Genomic DNA, 16,000 nt, shown 5'->3' on the forward strand with positions numbered 1-16,000 from the left:
TCACCACATATCAGAGTCATTTTTGTAAAATCAAGATGACGTTTTGAATTGAAACTTTTGGATCATTTCTAGGCTAAAATTTTAACTCCGTCACTTATGCATGGAAGAAAGTTTGGATGTGAGTCTGATGTTTTCTCACAAGGGGCGGAACTCACATGCAGGAATCATTCTATGCGAGAGGACGGATGTATGTACTCGTACAACAATATTTCTCCCGATCAAGATGTAGTGGGTGAGACTCGATGACAAGGGTCACTTCTTGTATATATTTGATGGACAAACGGCGGATCGACCACCTTTTGCTGCATATTTGTGAATACTTTCTGTTAATTTAGCTTTATAGTCAATGAAATTTTGGTACACATGTTTTAACTAGGATTTGGTGGAGTGAGTGGAACATAATTACACTCATGGAGTATGATTTTGTTACTATTATTTTCATAAAATCTGCCTTCCAAGGAACGCCATCTGAGATCAAATCTTTTGCATTCATTTTGTTTTTTGTGATCTTTATTATTAATTGATACGTGTGTTAAGTTTATGACAACCAAGTTAATGACGGTTAAATTTATTAACAGGTGTCAACAAAGTTGAAGACATTTAAGTTTATTCACACATGTTAAACAATGATAAAGACCACATAGAAGCCACACACACAACGGGTGCAGAAGATTTGAACTCAGGACGTCAGGCAACTGAATTATGAAAATTCATGAGTATATTAAAGTGGGAATAGTAGGTCATAATCATATTTATATTTAGTAATTTGTGTGTAATTTGAATAGAATAAAATGATTCCCTTATGATTAAAGCATGGTTTGCTTTCAAACAAAGTACCATTATTTGGTGCGTTTTTGGTGCCACCACATCTTTCATATATGCATTCAACTTTTCCCCACCAAATCATAAAATGGTATGGTATGTTATGAATGTGCTAATTAGGAATAAGAAAATGATTTTTAACACGCTTTTTTCTCACCTCGTACACACTCTATTAGTTTTGTAATCGTTCATAAAATCAACAGTGAAGATTAATATAAAATAGGCATAACGTAAAAACATGAGAACTTTAACAAAAAGCTTCATGTACTGTTCACTTTAACAAAAAACCATATTTTTACACTAAAAAGTCAATCCTGGTAATATTCACTTTATCTTTTATTTTGTCCTTATCGTTAAAACTCAAAGTTTTCAAACCATTTTCATTAATTTTCCTTAAAAAAAGTCTATTGAAGTCACCATCCTACATATTTTATTTTTCACGAGTAAATTGTTGAGATGACTAAATCTCAGTTAGTTAAGAGCTTTCGTTGGGCCCTTTTTGCTTCAAAACTTGGAAAGTTTAAACACCGAGTGAGGCCCAAATTACTAGTTCTAGTAACAGGCTGAGGCCTAGGGCTTTGGGGTTTGTGGCTGTCCGAGTTGAGCGAGTACAGTCGCAGCTAAACCCTAAACCCTAAACCCTTGACAAATAGCGCCCAAACCCTTCTGAAATCTCCACGGTTTCTCAACGTCTCTGTGCTGCGAGAGAAAGCTCGTCTTCTTCCTCTGCGCCTCCTGAAACTGTGTAACCCTAATTCAAACCCATATTCCTTAGAGAGCTAGTCGGCATGACAGACCCAAACCTTCACGCGCATTCGGAGGACGAGACGAAGAAGAAGAAGCGCAAGAGAAACAGAGCGAAGAAACCGTCGGAATCTGCGGGTGTGGAGAAAGAAGAATATACGGAGCCTCAAAACCCTAACGGCGAACCGGCTAAGGGCGAGAGTGAGAAGAAGAGGAAGAAGGTGAAGAAATTGAAGGGAGAGGAAGTAGAGGATCAAAGCCCCGTGGAGGACAAAGATGAAGAAGATGAGGAGAGGGAAGAAGCAATGGAGGAGGAGGAGGAGAAGAAGAAGAAGAAGAAGGTGAATAGTGGCGGTGGAGGGACTGGGATTATGACCACAGAGTCGTTTGCTTCCTTGAACTTGTCTGAGAACACTTACAAGGCCATTGAAGAAATGAAGTTTCAGTATATGACTCAGGTAATTTGCCGTCTCGAATTCGATTCGGTAACTTCTAGCCTAATTTTGTTTATGGGATTTCTTATTATGAGTTACTTGATCGAAAAGTATGTTTTTTTTATACGAATTGAGAACTTACTAATTTCAGAGAATTTTAGGGTTTGTACTTGATGAGAAATGTGTGTGTTCGTTGAGATATCTTTCAGTTTTTAGTTCTAAAAAAGTTGTTGATGATTTGGGATGAGTTGAATTTACAATATATTACTAATGCAGATTCAAGCTAGAGCAATCCCACCGCTCTTGATTGGAAAAGATGTCCTCGGAGCTGCAAGGACAGGGTCTGGTAAAACTCTTGCTTTTCTCATACCAGCTGTGGAGCTGCTATATAACACACATTTTGCTCCTCGTAACGGAATGGGTGTTGTTGTGATTTGCCCAACACGGGAACTTGCAATACAGGTGAAAACCCCTGCATTTTGTTCTTTTTTGTAGTGGCATGTTAAATTTTCTTCCAATATCATGATGGAGCTTGGTCCAGTTCAAGAGACTTTTATATGACGTCGCATCGTGGGATATACCATTGAACCCCTTTATTCGTCTCTGACTATTTCTCTTTCCAATTAATTTAGACCCATGCTGTGGCAAAGGACCTTCTAAAGTATCACTCTCAGACTCTTGGCTTGGTTATTGGAGGTTCAGCTAGGAGAGGGGAAGCAGAACGTATTGTAAAAGGAGTGAATTTATTGGTTGCAACCCCTGGTCGACTTCTTGACCATCTTCAGAATACCAAAGGATTCATATATAAGAACTTGAAGGTGCTTCACATCTATTCGTCGGAAATATTGTTTTAGTTGTTCCAAAAAGTTTTTCAGTGGTTATTTTCTGAAATGGTTCTGAGGGGTACAGTTGACTTTCTGATTCGAAGCAAATTCTAACTACTGTTTCCCTGACTTCGGAATATTCTGCTGTTGTTGTTAATCCTTTTACTGAAATATTGAACCGTATTTTCTGATCCTATTGCAGTTTGTGTTGTTATGTTAGAGAAAAGAATTAGCTTCTTGATGTGGTTAAGCTAAATATCTTTGATTGAGATGTAGCGCATCATGACATCACAGAAATTTGTCAATCTTTGATTTCATTGTTGTCCTGGACTTGCAGTGCCTCGTGATTGATGAAGCTGACAGGTTATTGGAAGCGAACTTTGAGGAGGAAATGAAACAGATTGTCAAGATTCTGCCAAAGGTAAATTTATTTAATTTTCTACCTCTTCTGTGACAAAGACTCGAGTGCTGCAATCCTTAGCTGTAAAGCAACATATGCTTCTGTTTTTTTTTTTTTTTTTTTAATTTTTAATTTTTTTAATTAAGAGGAGCTTGAAGTATGGTTAGTTGAGTTTGATTTTATTCAGAAATCAGCCTGGATATATTAGTTTTATGGTTTAGGTGCCATTTCAAAATGAGTTTTACTTGGTAATATGCGTTGGCTAATCGAATTGCTAATGGATGTGCAGGATAGGCAAACAGCTTTATTTTCAGCAACCCAAACTAAGAAGGTTAGTGTATTGTATCCTTATTGGATAGTATCCAATATCTTGCTTTCTGCATTGTTTTTAAATGTTTTTGGCTTAAACACAGTTAAATAGTTCTATAACTTTTGTTTCTTTGAGTCAACAAATCTTTGTGTGCCCATTTGTTACACGAGTGCTTTGTTCTGATAAATCTTTTCTTGTTAAACCTATAGGTTGAAGATCTTGTTAAGTTGTCATTTCGAAAAGATCAGAAACCTATCTATGTTGATGTGGATGAGGGGAGGTCAAAGGTAGGAATCCAGTTTGATTATGTATTCCTCATTTTACATGCATTTGATGTTCATATCTGTTATGAATTAAATTTTACTTTGTACTCTCTCCAAATTTTTTATTTCTTGTGATTTAGCCCTAATCAGTGGAATGACGAGATTGTGTGAACTGTAGGTCACCAATGAAGGGCTGGAACAAGGCTATTGTGTTGTCCCAAGTGCGAAGAGATTTCTTCTCTTATATTCTTTCCTGACAAAGAATACATCTAAGAAAGTTATGGTCTTCTTCTCGTCTTGTAACTCAGTGAAATTCCACTCCGAACTTCTTAGATACGTTAATGTGGAATGCTTTGATATCCATGGAAAGCAAAAGCAGCAGAAGAGGACAACTACTTTTTTTGACTTCTGTAAAGCAGAGAAAGGAATCTTACTTTGTACTGATGTTGCTGCTCGTGGACTGGATATTCCTGCTGTGGTAAATTTCCTTTTCCTTTCTGTAACAGAACAGGATTAAACTTACGAAAATTATGGTTATCATTAGTTTTTTTTTTTCATCATTCAATTATTTTATGTACCAGTACCGCAATGAGTATGTTTATTCATTTCACCACAATGGCAACATTCATCTTGATCTATCAGCCCCTTCCCAGACATCTCCCTTGCCCACTCCTCTTTATCCTATTAACAATATTTACAATTACGAATGCTCACGGTAATCTATGCTGCTTCTTTCTTTTCTTTTCTTTGCTTGTAGGACTGGATTTTGCAGTTTGATCCTCCGGATGAACCGACGGTATCTATTATTCCTTCTTTTTAACAGATTTCTAGTAGTTTGAGTATCCAGCGATTCTTCATCCATGCTGAATAACAGCGTATCATGGGATATGTACTTGCAGGAATATATCCATAGGGTTGGTCGAACAGCTCGAGGGGAAGGTGCAACAGGAAAGGCATTACTTTTCCTCATTCCCGAAGAGTTGCAATTCATTCGCTATTTGAAGGTATGATTTGCAGCTAAAATGTTTTACAGAAGGTTGTAAGCAATATCTAGCTTTTGTTTAGGTTTTCTATCTGCGGTGTGATGCTTTTTCTCCATTTCAATCCATATTCATTTTTGTCTCCAGGCTGCAAATGTGCCCGTTAAACCATACGATTTTAATGAAAAGAAGCTGAAGAATGTGCAGTCAAAACTGGTAATTTCGTGTTCGATTGTTTTCCATCATCATGCAATAACTAGGCCCATGGAAACTTATGCATTGCTTCGACTGATGCAGGAGCAGATGGTTCAAAACATTCACTACCTGAATAAATCAGCAAAAGAGGCGTATACATCTTATTTATTAGCATACAATTCACACTCTATGAAGGACATCTTTAATGTACACCGGCTTGATCTGCAGGTACCCGTCTTTTTCTTGATATGAAGTTGTTCATCTTTTCATCTAAACGTTTACTGTGTAAAGATTAAAGAGATTTTCGTAGGGAAACACGAATGTTATCCATACTGACATCTCAATGTTTGATGGAATTTGGGCAGGCGGTTGCAGCTTCTTTTTGTTTTTCTAATCCGCCCAAGGTGCATTTGAACTTAGACAGCAGTAAATCGAAGTTCAGGAAGAAGACGCGTAAAGAAGGAAGTCGAAATGGATTCAGTGAGAGCAATCCTTACGGCAATCGAAAAGGCGGAGATGATAGACAGTTCATAAGGCATTAGAGGAGCCTTGTGTGTGCAGCAATTCTGCTCCTTTCTTTTCTCTTGCAACAGTTTTGTTATTTTCTACCGAGGTTTTGAAGCCGAAACTGAGACTGTAAAACGCAATTTTGATCGATGGCTTCAATGCGCTTCGTCTTCCCGAGTTATTACTGTGTAAATTAAAATTGATGTTTTTATACATGGATTTGTCTTTTGACATGTTTTGATAGTATCAATTCGTATTGCAATCCCAAATCGTTTGATTTTTCTATGTGCGGTAACTTACAAGATTATTATTTTTTTTTTGGTCAAGGGGATGATTTTATTCCAACCAAAACATAAACTTACAAATAGACAAAGGCCCGACAAAACCTATAAACAACCAAAAAGGGCTTAAACGGAAAGAAAAAAAATAACAGAAACAGAGAATGAGCCCAAAAGCCCAAAACCAAAGAACATCCAAGAAGCGCCCACTGCCTTCTCCACCGATGTTCCAAGGAACTACTAGCTAGCCAATTCTCCGACCATCGCCGATCATCTCCTTCACTGACGTCTCTTGCGCACAGCCATAAGTTAAGGGTAATCGGCATCCAAGCGAAAGAGGCCAATCACTAGGTGGAAGCTCATAACAAGTCCCGAGCAACACTGCCGCAAGTGGCAGACACAAAGGAGAATGTGGTGGTGTGGAAAACACCGGAGCCGGTGCAAGCACCATAACTCTACACATGAACTCGACAGAGGACATGGCTGAAAAACAAAGCAAGGAAGAATTAGGAAGAAGAAAACCCACAGAGTTGGAGGAATTGGATAGGCCGAATTGAAAATTGGGGAGAACCAACAGTAGATGTAGGGAGAAAATAAGGAGAAAATGGAGAAGAGGACACATCACATGACCCCAGTCGAAGCTAGGGTCGGTGCCACCGAAAAGTCTGGAAGAAGGTCTCACAGAAACACTCTCACAGCAGAAAGAAAGAAACTCTCACAGAGGAGAAACTTTTTCAGCACCATCTTCAATCAATTACAAGATTGTTGTTGCAAGGTTGCAAGTGTTGGATTGTGGCTTTTCTCTCCGACTTGTCGAGTTTCGGGTTTAAACTCTCTCTTTCCTTTATATAGCTTGGAAGAATAATGTCGATTGTAATAAAATTTTGGGTAATCTCACTTTACTACTCGTCTTGAAATTCACACTTTGTTACATTTAGTTATTTTCGTCATAGTTTCAGAGCTAAACTTTGATGTTTCTTAATATTTTATTACTTCCGTTAAGTGATGATATTGAATCTCTCATCACTTGACAAATATGGTAGACCAAAGTTATGTCACTTCATCAATTAATGTAGAACTTGACGGAAAACATAACGGAAGTACTAAAGTGTCAGAAAAATCAAAGTTTAAGCATGAAACTGAGATGAAAAAAAATAAGGATATCAAAGTCCGAATTTCACGATACTTGAGGTTAATAAGGTGAGAATCACCCTAATTTTTTTTGAAATTATGTGAGAACGATTGAGGCATCCATCAACATTTATCCTAATCTATGGAAAAATTATCATACTTCCAAAAAAAAGATTAAAATTCATAAACCCAAATTAGTTCAAGTCTACACTCTTTTAATCTCAAAAGACCAAAATCTGATTAGGGGTACGGAAAAACACAGAAAATTAAAAACCATCGCGTATCACTGCAACTAGAAGAAAAAGACCACAACAAATGACACCATGCAGAACACAAGAGTTGCTGCAGAGGAGATGGCCGCCGTTGCAGCCGAACCATGCTTCGGCTGCGACGGGTCCGTTGCGTTCTGATCAGCAGATTGAGGCGGGGTTGCCGGCTCCAAGACCTTGATGATCATCTTCTGCCCTCTCTCGCAGTGCCCGGCAACTCCGCTGATGAAGTAGAACAAACCAGGCCGGTCCAGTGTGAACGTAGTTGCACCGTTGTTGGAGTAGAAGATGGGATGGGCAGAGTGGCATTTTTCGTACTCGTCCTTGGTCACCACCATCACCGAGTCTTTCGTGTAATTGAAAGCTAAGTCCATGAAGAAAGCATAGCAAAACGTTACTTAAAACAAATTAAACAGGAATCTGATCTTGGCCAAGAAGCTTTAGATTTCAATAGAAGAAAACCCGACCATAGTTACTAACATTAGTTGCGCAAAATGAGGTGGGTAAAAGGCGCCTCAATGACTGATGTCTTCATATATATGATTTGCTTCTTTATCCATCTTATTATGTGCAACTAATGACAGTGACTATTGTCATTTTTTCTTGACAAGCAAAACGTTACTTAAGACAGATTAAATAGGAATCTTATCTTAGGCAAGAAGCCTTTGATTTCAATAGAAGGAAAACCCAAAAATAGTTACTGACATTAGTTGCGCAAAACAAGGTCGGTAAAAAGCGCATCAAGACTGATATGTCATTGTATATACCATCTTATTCCATGCAACTAATGACAGTGACTATCGTCATTTTTTTCTGACATAAGTGAAGAGTGACTTACAGAGAGCGTCGTCGACCTTGAACCGGTTTTTCGAAGCCCATTCGTTGTACATTTGTTGGCCGTTCTTCGATTTCGGGACCTCCCATCCACTCTTGCCTCCAACTTCGAATTTGGTACCAGATACAAAAAGGACTTGGGATGTAGAAAGAAGAAAAAAGAAGAGAAATGCTTTGGAGGTTGCCATTTGGACTGTGCAGGGAGCTCACTCTTTGCCTATCAAGAACAAAACGAGCCGTATAGTTTGATGGAATGTGGGAGGGAGCACTGCAATTTATACAGTGCTGGAGTCAAGAAGGGGTGAGGCTCGGTAAATGGATAGCTAGGTTTTTACTGAGGGTGGGTAAAAAGTGAGGATTCTTGGGAGTAAAAAGTGGAGGTGCATGGATGTAGCGGTTTGAGTTTGAGAGGAAAACAAAACCCTTATCTCTCTATCTTTGACTTGGTACGAGTGTTTTTCAAATGGCAGCTGAGATGATGAGGCTGTTGAGTGAAACTAGCTTTCTTACCTTAATTCAAATTTCCGGATATATGGAATTGAATATTTTAGAATATCGTTTGTAAAAAGAATTACGAAAGTGATGTAAGGTACGTTAGTCTAGTAATGTAAATGGGTCGTTTTCAGTTAACACATGAATGCATCTTCCATCATTCAAGCCATGGATAGTACTTTAAAAGGTTGAAAAGGAAGAACGGAAAAAAAATGTTATAGAGATAAAAAGTTTAACTTTTATCGTATGTTGATCTTTGTGTCATACCCTATCATTTTATAATATATAAAGATCTAAATATTTTGATACAAGATAAGAGGGGTGACATTAGACGTGTAATGAAAACATTGAGAAGAGAAGACATGATTTGCACTAGAAAGTAGTAAAAAAACATAAAGAGAGGTGCCGAGGGATGAACCTAAGATGTGGTGGGATTCGAGATATCGAGCGAGACCGGATCAACTTGTCATATCACGAATGTTGCATAAATAACGTGTCACAAAACATACTTAAAATAGATACCTAGAATCACTTGGCAAGCATGCATATATCTCTACATTTAGCTCTTTATTTAACTGCAGAATCATAGTCAAACTTGATGAGACTTGTAAGTTATTTAGTATAATATTTAAGCCGAAAAGTAAAAAAATAAGTGAAAAATGTAAAGATGTTAAAATGTATATTTAGTGCATATTTTTGTATTTTTTTTAAATTAGAGATGTTAAAATCACTTTTAATCTTTTAGGTGAGACTTCAATAAAAAATAGCAAAATTTTGTTTTGTTAATTAGTCTTTCAACCTCTTTTGGTTGACAAAGAGGATTCTATTAATATATAATTTAGATTTATATAAAAGAAAAATTAAAAAAATAAAAGAAAAGTTAACAAAAATGTGAATTCTTGGGGTGGCAGAAAGTCACGCGTGACTTTATGTCACCCAAAGAATTTGAATCATTTTTGCCCATTTTTGTTAATTTTTCTTTCATTTCTCCTACCACTACAACAAACTAATATATTCATGTTTTTCAAAATATATTTTTCCTTACATGGAGCATGACTCGTTTTCTGAGCACTTGGGACGTCTCGTTCTGCGTGCCCAGCCCGCCTGGTCTTGTGTGCCTGGCTTCGGCTCATTCTGCATGTGAGGTGTGCACATCATTTTGCGTGTCAGAAGCCCACCCATTTTGCATCCACAGAGCCTACGTCGTTTTTTGCATGCAAGGAGCTAGACTCGTTTTTCTTGTGCGAGCTAGCCTCATTTTATGTGCCAAAAGCCTACCTCGTTTTCTATGAACAGAGCTCACCTTGTTTTGTATGCCATGGTTCGCTTCATTCTACGTGAGCTAAGTCCGACTTGTTTTGTGTGCGTCGAGCCCGCCCATGTTTTTTGACAAAAATGCAAATTTTTTATTTTCGCAAAATATTTTTCCTGATCATTAAGTTAATTTTTTTAAGGAATTTGGAAGCAGTTTTACAATTTATCGAGCAACAAATGTATGTTTAGTAGTATATTTGAGCCGAAAACTAAGAAAATAAGTGCAAAACATAGTAGTGCGTCCCAGAACATTGTCAAATAGAGTTCGACACTCAAGAATCTCAACGGAAAGTCTCGTCTTAATTTTTAAACTTCACATTGAGGCGAATGTGAAAATAAATAGATTGAGCGGTGATTTAGGTACGAATTTGCAAAATCGACGAAAAAGCATATTTTGAATAGTACGAATATGATAGTTTGATGTTGTAGTAAGAAAAATAAAGGAAAAATTAACAAAAATGTACAAGATTGTTCAAATTCTTTGGGGTGGCAGAAAGCACGTGTGACGTTGTGGTTGTCAAAAAGTCACGCGTGACTCTCTAGCACCCCAAAATTTTGAATCATTAATTGCCCGAAAAAGCAAATCAAATTAATGAATGATTCATTATCATCATGCAAGATCAAAATAAATTGCCAAATGATTCATGAATTGTGTTTTTGCCCCTAAATTTAAATATTAGCTTTTGGAATTCGAAAGTTAACAAATATATTGCACACTTGCCCTATTCGTCAATTCGTGCAATAATTCAGAGACTATTTCTCCAGTTACGTCTTTTTACTTCTTCAGTTCGTCAACTTTGCCCTAGCCATCATGGCCCAAATCTTATTTAATTGGATCATGTTCTACCCGCCCAACCCAAACTCTCCTCGAGGCCCAACGAGTCAATTACCGCTAAAAAATTGCACAGAGATTTTCAATATGACCGGCACACGAGGTGGTACATCATGTGTTATTATATAAATTGTAGAATATGTGTGTTAAGAAGTTAACAACTTAAAAAATAAAATTTTCCATCACTCACATAAAAACACGTAAGTGATGTACCACTCTTGTTCTCATTACAATAAAAATTTTCTCCAAAGAAACAAGTGAAACGATGTCTACCCCACCAGCAAACGACGTCGTATCGGAGCGCTTTGCGCTCGCTAGGTTCTGAACTCTGAGCTCTCTGAAACAAATTTCGTAGCTTCTTCTGGAAAAAAGAGAGAAAAAATAAAAAAATGTCGAAAGATTCAGAGAAAAAGTTCCACTCGATCATGGACAAGCTATTTTTCGCTCCCAAATCTGCGCCTAGCTCCGATTCCAGGTTCGTGTATATATGTGTGTGTATATATATATATATATTTTTTTTTTTTTCAGTTTTGCTCTTAATTTTCTCGCTCGTTTTCTGTTTGTTTCCCGAGAAAATGAGCTGCAAATGGGGAATTTTTATACTTTTGTTATTAAGTGCTAGTTAAATCCCTGATTATTTCATATAAATCCAAGATATTGAATAATATTACGATAAATCGAGTTTTCTGTTTCTTTTTCTTCAGATTTTATGGCAATTTTGATGTAATTAGTGGCCAAATCATGGAAATCTGGCTTTTATTTTTTGCTAACAGTTCATCTGGTGTACAAACTTCGAGAGGCAAAAAGCGAGCAAATCCCTCATCCGCATTGGCACTAGTAGAACCGAAATCGAGAGGCGATAGAATGGGGGTCTCCCGGCATTTTTCAGCTCCGGCTGTGGCGGCTCATGCTCCGCTGTGTAGGCCGTGGGACCGTGGGGATCTTATGAGGAGGGTAGCTACATTCAAGTCCATGACTTGGTTTGCCAAGCCTAAGGTTAGAATTCTGTCTTCCAATATGACATGTTTTGTAATGTTAGTGTTTACTTGTTAGCTTGCAAAAATAGCTCCGAATAGGCGAATAAAAATGCGGTCTGGAAATTAGCTCCTGGTTAGTGAAATTTAGGGTAATGTTGAAACAACTACAGTGGTTTTATTGAGTCGTTTGCAGTGGAGCCGTTGTTTGATACAAAGCTTTAATCTTTTTGGATGCACAAACAATAATTTGCCAACTTTGAACAGGTGGTGAGTGCTTTAAATTGTGCCAGAAGAGGCTGGATCAACGTGGATGCAGATATATTAGTGTGTGAATCGTGCGGGGCACGCCTCTTATTTTCTACTCCTTCGTCTTGGAATCAGCAGCAAGGCATGTTATGTCTCTCTTTATGTGAAATCTCCCTCCAATTAAACCCATGCTGTAAAATTAAGTAACGCTATATTGTAATTATCTAATATTCATAGTAAAGTAAACCGATTTCCTGTGTTTCCCAGTTGAGAAGGCAGCTTTGGTGTTTAGTTTAAGGCTCGACAATGGGCATAAGATACTCTGTCCATGGATTGACAACGCATGTGATGAAACACTGGCAGAGTTTCCACCTATGCCACCTCCAGTTTTAGTTGATAAGTTTAGAGAACGCTGCTATGCTCTTTTAGAACTCTCAGTTCTCCCTGTGATTTCTTCTTCAGCCATTGAGTACATGAAGAGCCCTCAGCTAGAGCAATTTCTTGGACAGTCTTCAATGTTTTATGGCAATGGGTCTGGAGACATTTCTAGAACAGAACATTCTGTCAATGAAGACAGTGCAGATTCTGCCAAGTTATATTATCAGGTATGTGCCTGTTTAGTTGCACGCCTGTTCATGTTCATGTTCTTTTGGATGTATTTGTGCATCGCTGTTTCATATCTTCTGACTTTAATTCTTTAACACTTTTGGATTTGTTTTTTAGAAGTCTGTCTTATCAGTTTCTAGCATTCTTGCTTTCTTCATGTAGACCAATGACGTTTTAAAGCATTTTTTTTTCAGGCACAAAAGCTCATAAGTTTATGCGGCTGGGAACCTCGTTTACTACCTTATGTTGTTGACTCTGAGAACAGACAGAATTATTCAGCTACCAACAGACAGAATCTGGGCATCAATGTGCACTCTGCTAGTAATGATGAACTTATGAAGTCACACAATACCAGTATACAGTCTGAACACAATTCTGTTGTTTTAGACTGCAAGCTTTGTGGAGCCAGTGTTGGATTATGGGCATTCTCTACCGTTCCACGGCCTGTGGAATGTTTCAGATTAGTTGGATTTGCAGAAGTAAACTCTGAAAGTCGTTCTGGAACCCATGATTCAAACACTGAAAGTCACTGCGACAGTAGGATAGATATTTTAAATGCTGGCGTAGATGGTGCAACATTGTCAAAGGACAGATTCTCAAATTTAAATTTGACAATTGCAGGGGGTCCTCCACCTACAAATCAGAATTTCAAAGCAAAAATCTTGTTGCCTGTTATTGGTCGGAATTTAAGGGCTCGGATTTCATATGATACTGAATTGAGAGATTGTTTGTCTGTTGGCCAGGAAGGTATGCAATCTGATTCCCAGATGGAGAAAGAGGAAGATCACTACCGAGAAAATGCAGGGCATGGTGGACTGGAGAATTCAGAAGTGAGTGGCCCTGGAACCCCTGATGCGGACATCACACATTTAAATGGTGAAATCGACAAAAGTGACTCACTTGTGATGGTTTCTAGCAAGGGAGACTTGTTACATTCAGGAACCATTGTAGAGCACAGCGAAGAACATGAGTCTCCTAGTGTTCCATCTAGCTTTGAAGCCAATGCAGATCTTAGCAGCTCCAGAAATGATCCCCAACCCACCTCAAACCAGGAGGCTAGTGAAGGCATAGTGCAGATTCCTGCAAACAATGAACTTGTGGCCTGCAGTAGTGGTAAGCAACTTTCTTATTGAATGCAAACATTAACGTAAACTATATAGCTTTTGCATCTGTTATATTTGGTCCAACTATAACCTCAAGCTGATGCCATTTGGCCAATTGGTCTAGATTTTATAATAAAAAATGATGTTAGCAGCCTGTAATTCGTATGCAAACATGCCCTCTTACTCTCTTGTCAGTGCTAGAATTCCCTTATGGTACCAAAATATGTTTTAATAATATGCTTTGTCTATTCTTCCAGGGAAGGACCTAAAGCATGTAGTGCCTGATGGCAGGATGGAGTTTGATCCTATCAGGCAGCACAGATATTTCTGCCCTTGGATTGCATCAACGGTTAATGGGGCACCTGGATGGAAGCAAACACTATCTGCATTACAACGTCAGGAAGGTGGCTCTCCTTCATCCACATCCATAATTAAGGTATTCTGCAGCCCACTTCTACTGTCCTAGTGACATGCTAGGGTTCTAAATACTAAATAGTACCTTGTGTGCCTACGTGGCTACATGTTGATGGAGATGGGCAGCGCCCTTCTCAGCCTACGTTTTGGAACTCCTCTACCAGACTGGCACTTCTAGTTCCAGTTCCCATCATAGTGTAGCACACACTCGCACGCATCTTTGCACGATTGTAGCCTGTCTGTGTTCTTACACGTATATTTAGGTTTGCTTTCTCAAGAGTCATCATTTGATATTTGATCAATCATGCAGGTTGATGACCCTATCACTTCAATTAGAAATCTCTTCATGTCTCCATCTCCGAAAAGAATGAAGCCAACTGTTTTAACAACTCGAAGTTCGGATCAATAGATGGGTGATTTCTGGTTGCCTGTAAAATGGGACCCAAGCAGGTGCAGAATCGGTTGCTAATAGAGAGGTTAGACTGTAATGTCTCCATTCGAAAGTCCCTCTCGTGGCATTAGTCCCACTCGAGAGCTTAAAAATGTGGTATTTATAAGATTAGAGTGTAAGTTCGTTACGTTCCTTTATCGCTCAAGTGCAGCTCGTGCATTAAACTGTGACGTTCTTACAATTTTGATAAACATAGCATTTGAAATTTTGATGGATAGAATGGTGAAGGTCTCTTGTTACAAAAATGGAAAGAAAAAAAGAAATGCCGCGACGGAGATTCTGTTACATTATCAAGCCGCAGTTTGTGACAATCACCTTCGCGTAAGGCCGGTTGAATCCTCTTTCTGCCACAACAGCTCTCTTATCTCCGATCAGCTTGGCCACCCTGCCAGCCACCGGAAGGGGGTGGTTAGTGTATATCATCACAAATCGGGAAAGGTGATGCGTAACAGTACAGAGCTGTAGTACTCACCTGAAATACGGTGAACTAGTGTTCTCCTGCACGGTTTTTACCTGTCCCAGCCTCTCCACGACCTCCTTACCTTCTAAGACTGTTCCGACCACCAAAGCTGAAGCATCGAGCTCAGGCGAATCCTTTGTAGTGATCACGAACTCCGTTCCATTCGGGCCTGTCCCAACCTCCTCCTGATCAATCTCCAGCTTCCCTTTCCGCGCAACTAGCTTTATCTTCGGTGGTGGTTTCAACGGATCTCTCACGATAATGCTCACAGTTCCGGCCTTGTTCTTGATGCCCGGACACTTTTCGTTCAATCTCTCCCACTCTTCATTGAGACTATCAACTTCCAAATTGCTTCCTGTCTTCTTTGCGAGCTCAGCGTCTACACCGAAAGATCTCACTCCGCCGTGCTGAACATAGCTGGGCATAATCTTAACGAACTCTTTCCTCCGGTAGCTAGTGCCAGCAGCTCCACTGACAAGACTACCGAATCTAGCAGCGCCAACCGGAGCATCGTCTTCATGTAGCCCAATTATAATCCGACCAACAGGCTCTCCGTCGATGGATATATCGAGAAATGCACGCTTTGTCGGGCTTCTATCAATGCAAGTGGCACTCGCAGAAGGGTTTGAAGTTTCTGCTGCTTGTTCGTTGTTATTGGTGTCTTCCAAGTTCTCGGCTCGTGCTTTAGACGGCAACAAACCCTCTACACTCTGCGAGCCGAGGAGGAGAAGTAACAGAGAATTGCTTCGAATCGCGAGCTCTCTGCGCGATAATTTGCAGCATTGTTTGATGGAAGGAAAAGATGAGGAAGTGGATACGCCTTGGAGTTGTGGAATGGGCGGCGGAGGCGGCGGTGATGGCGTTGGAAGATGAAGGCATTGAGTGGAGGTCCTGGACGCTTGCAAGAATTTCGGGCTTGGTAACATCTCTGTTTTGGAAGAAGAAATCTTCCTACAATTTTCTTTATTCTCTTTCTTTTGGACGTGGAGATTTTTCGTGGATAGGAAAGACCCAAATCTTATCCAAATGCATTGGAAGGTCTGAATTTTGTGGCCTCAACATACGACCACGGTCAATCCGAAATACCAATGTGGGTTAGGCTAGTTCGTCAGGG

The 16,000-nt window shown here is 39.1% G+C and overlaps 4 protein-coding genes across 4 annotated transcripts; 2 read left to right on the top strand and 2 right to left on the bottom strand.

The window, feature by feature from the left end:
• The first annotated feature begins 1,408 nt into the window (after positions 1–1,408).
• On the top strand, positions 1,409–5,748 carry LOC103455470 (DEAD-box ATP-dependent RNA helicase 51-like). The gene is made up of 12 exons (XM_008395057.4): positions 1,409–2,024; positions 2,277–2,462; positions 2,633–2,818; positions 3,162–3,245; positions 3,514–3,555; positions 3,744–3,821; positions 3,976–4,275; positions 4,555–4,593; positions 4,697–4,801; positions 4,925–4,993; positions 5,075–5,200; positions 5,338–5,748. Exons 1-12 carry the CDS (start codon positions 1,611–1,613, stop codon positions 5,512–5,514), a joined length of 1,806 nt encoding a protein of 601 aa, XP_008393279.3. The 5' UTR covers positions 1,409–1,610; the 3' UTR covers positions 5,515–5,748.
• A 1,276-nt stretch (positions 5,749–7,024) lies between these two features.
• Positions 7,025–8,222, bottom strand: LOC103455471 (early nodulin-like protein 5). Its single transcript, XM_029093070.2, has 2 exons — positions 7,996–8,222; positions 7,025–7,521 (listed from the first exon to the last, which is right to left on the bottom strand). The coding sequence occupies exons 1-2, from the start codon at positions 8,177–8,179 to the stop codon at positions 7,181–7,183; spliced, it is 525 nt and encodes a 174-aa protein (XP_028948903.1). The 5' UTR covers positions 8,180–8,222; the 3' UTR covers positions 7,025–7,180.
• A 2,706-nt stretch (positions 8,223–10,928) lies between these two features.
• LOC114820843 (uncharacterized) lies at positions 10,929–14,646 on the top strand. Its single transcript, XM_029092089.2, has 7 exons — positions 10,929–11,104; positions 11,403–11,625; positions 11,871–11,994; positions 12,120–12,457; positions 12,653–13,571; positions 13,819–13,997; positions 14,286–14,646. Exons 1-7 carry the CDS (start codon positions 11,019–11,021, stop codon positions 14,382–14,384), a joined length of 1,968 nt encoding a protein of 655 aa, XP_028947922.1. The 5' UTR covers positions 10,929–11,018; the 3' UTR covers positions 14,385–14,646.
• LOC114820844 (peptidyl-prolyl cis-trans isomerase CYP26-2, chloroplastic) lies at positions 14,560–15,991 on the bottom strand. Its single transcript, XM_029092090.2, has 2 exons — positions 14,899–15,991; positions 14,560–14,811 (listed from the first exon to the last, which is right to left on the bottom strand). Exons 1-2 carry the CDS (start codon positions 15,810–15,812, stop codon positions 14,709–14,711), a joined length of 1,017 nt encoding a protein of 338 aa, XP_028947923.1. The 5' UTR covers positions 15,813–15,991; the 3' UTR covers positions 14,560–14,708.
• Between the last annotated feature and the right edge of the window lie 9 nt (positions 15,992–16,000).

The sequence above is a fragment of the Malus domestica genome, chromosome 14 (genome assembly GCF_042453785.1).
Source record: "Malus domestica chromosome 14, GDT2T_hap1".
Classification (NCBI taxonomy): domain Eukaryota; kingdom Viridiplantae; phylum Streptophyta; class Magnoliopsida; order Rosales; family Rosaceae; genus Malus; species Malus domestica.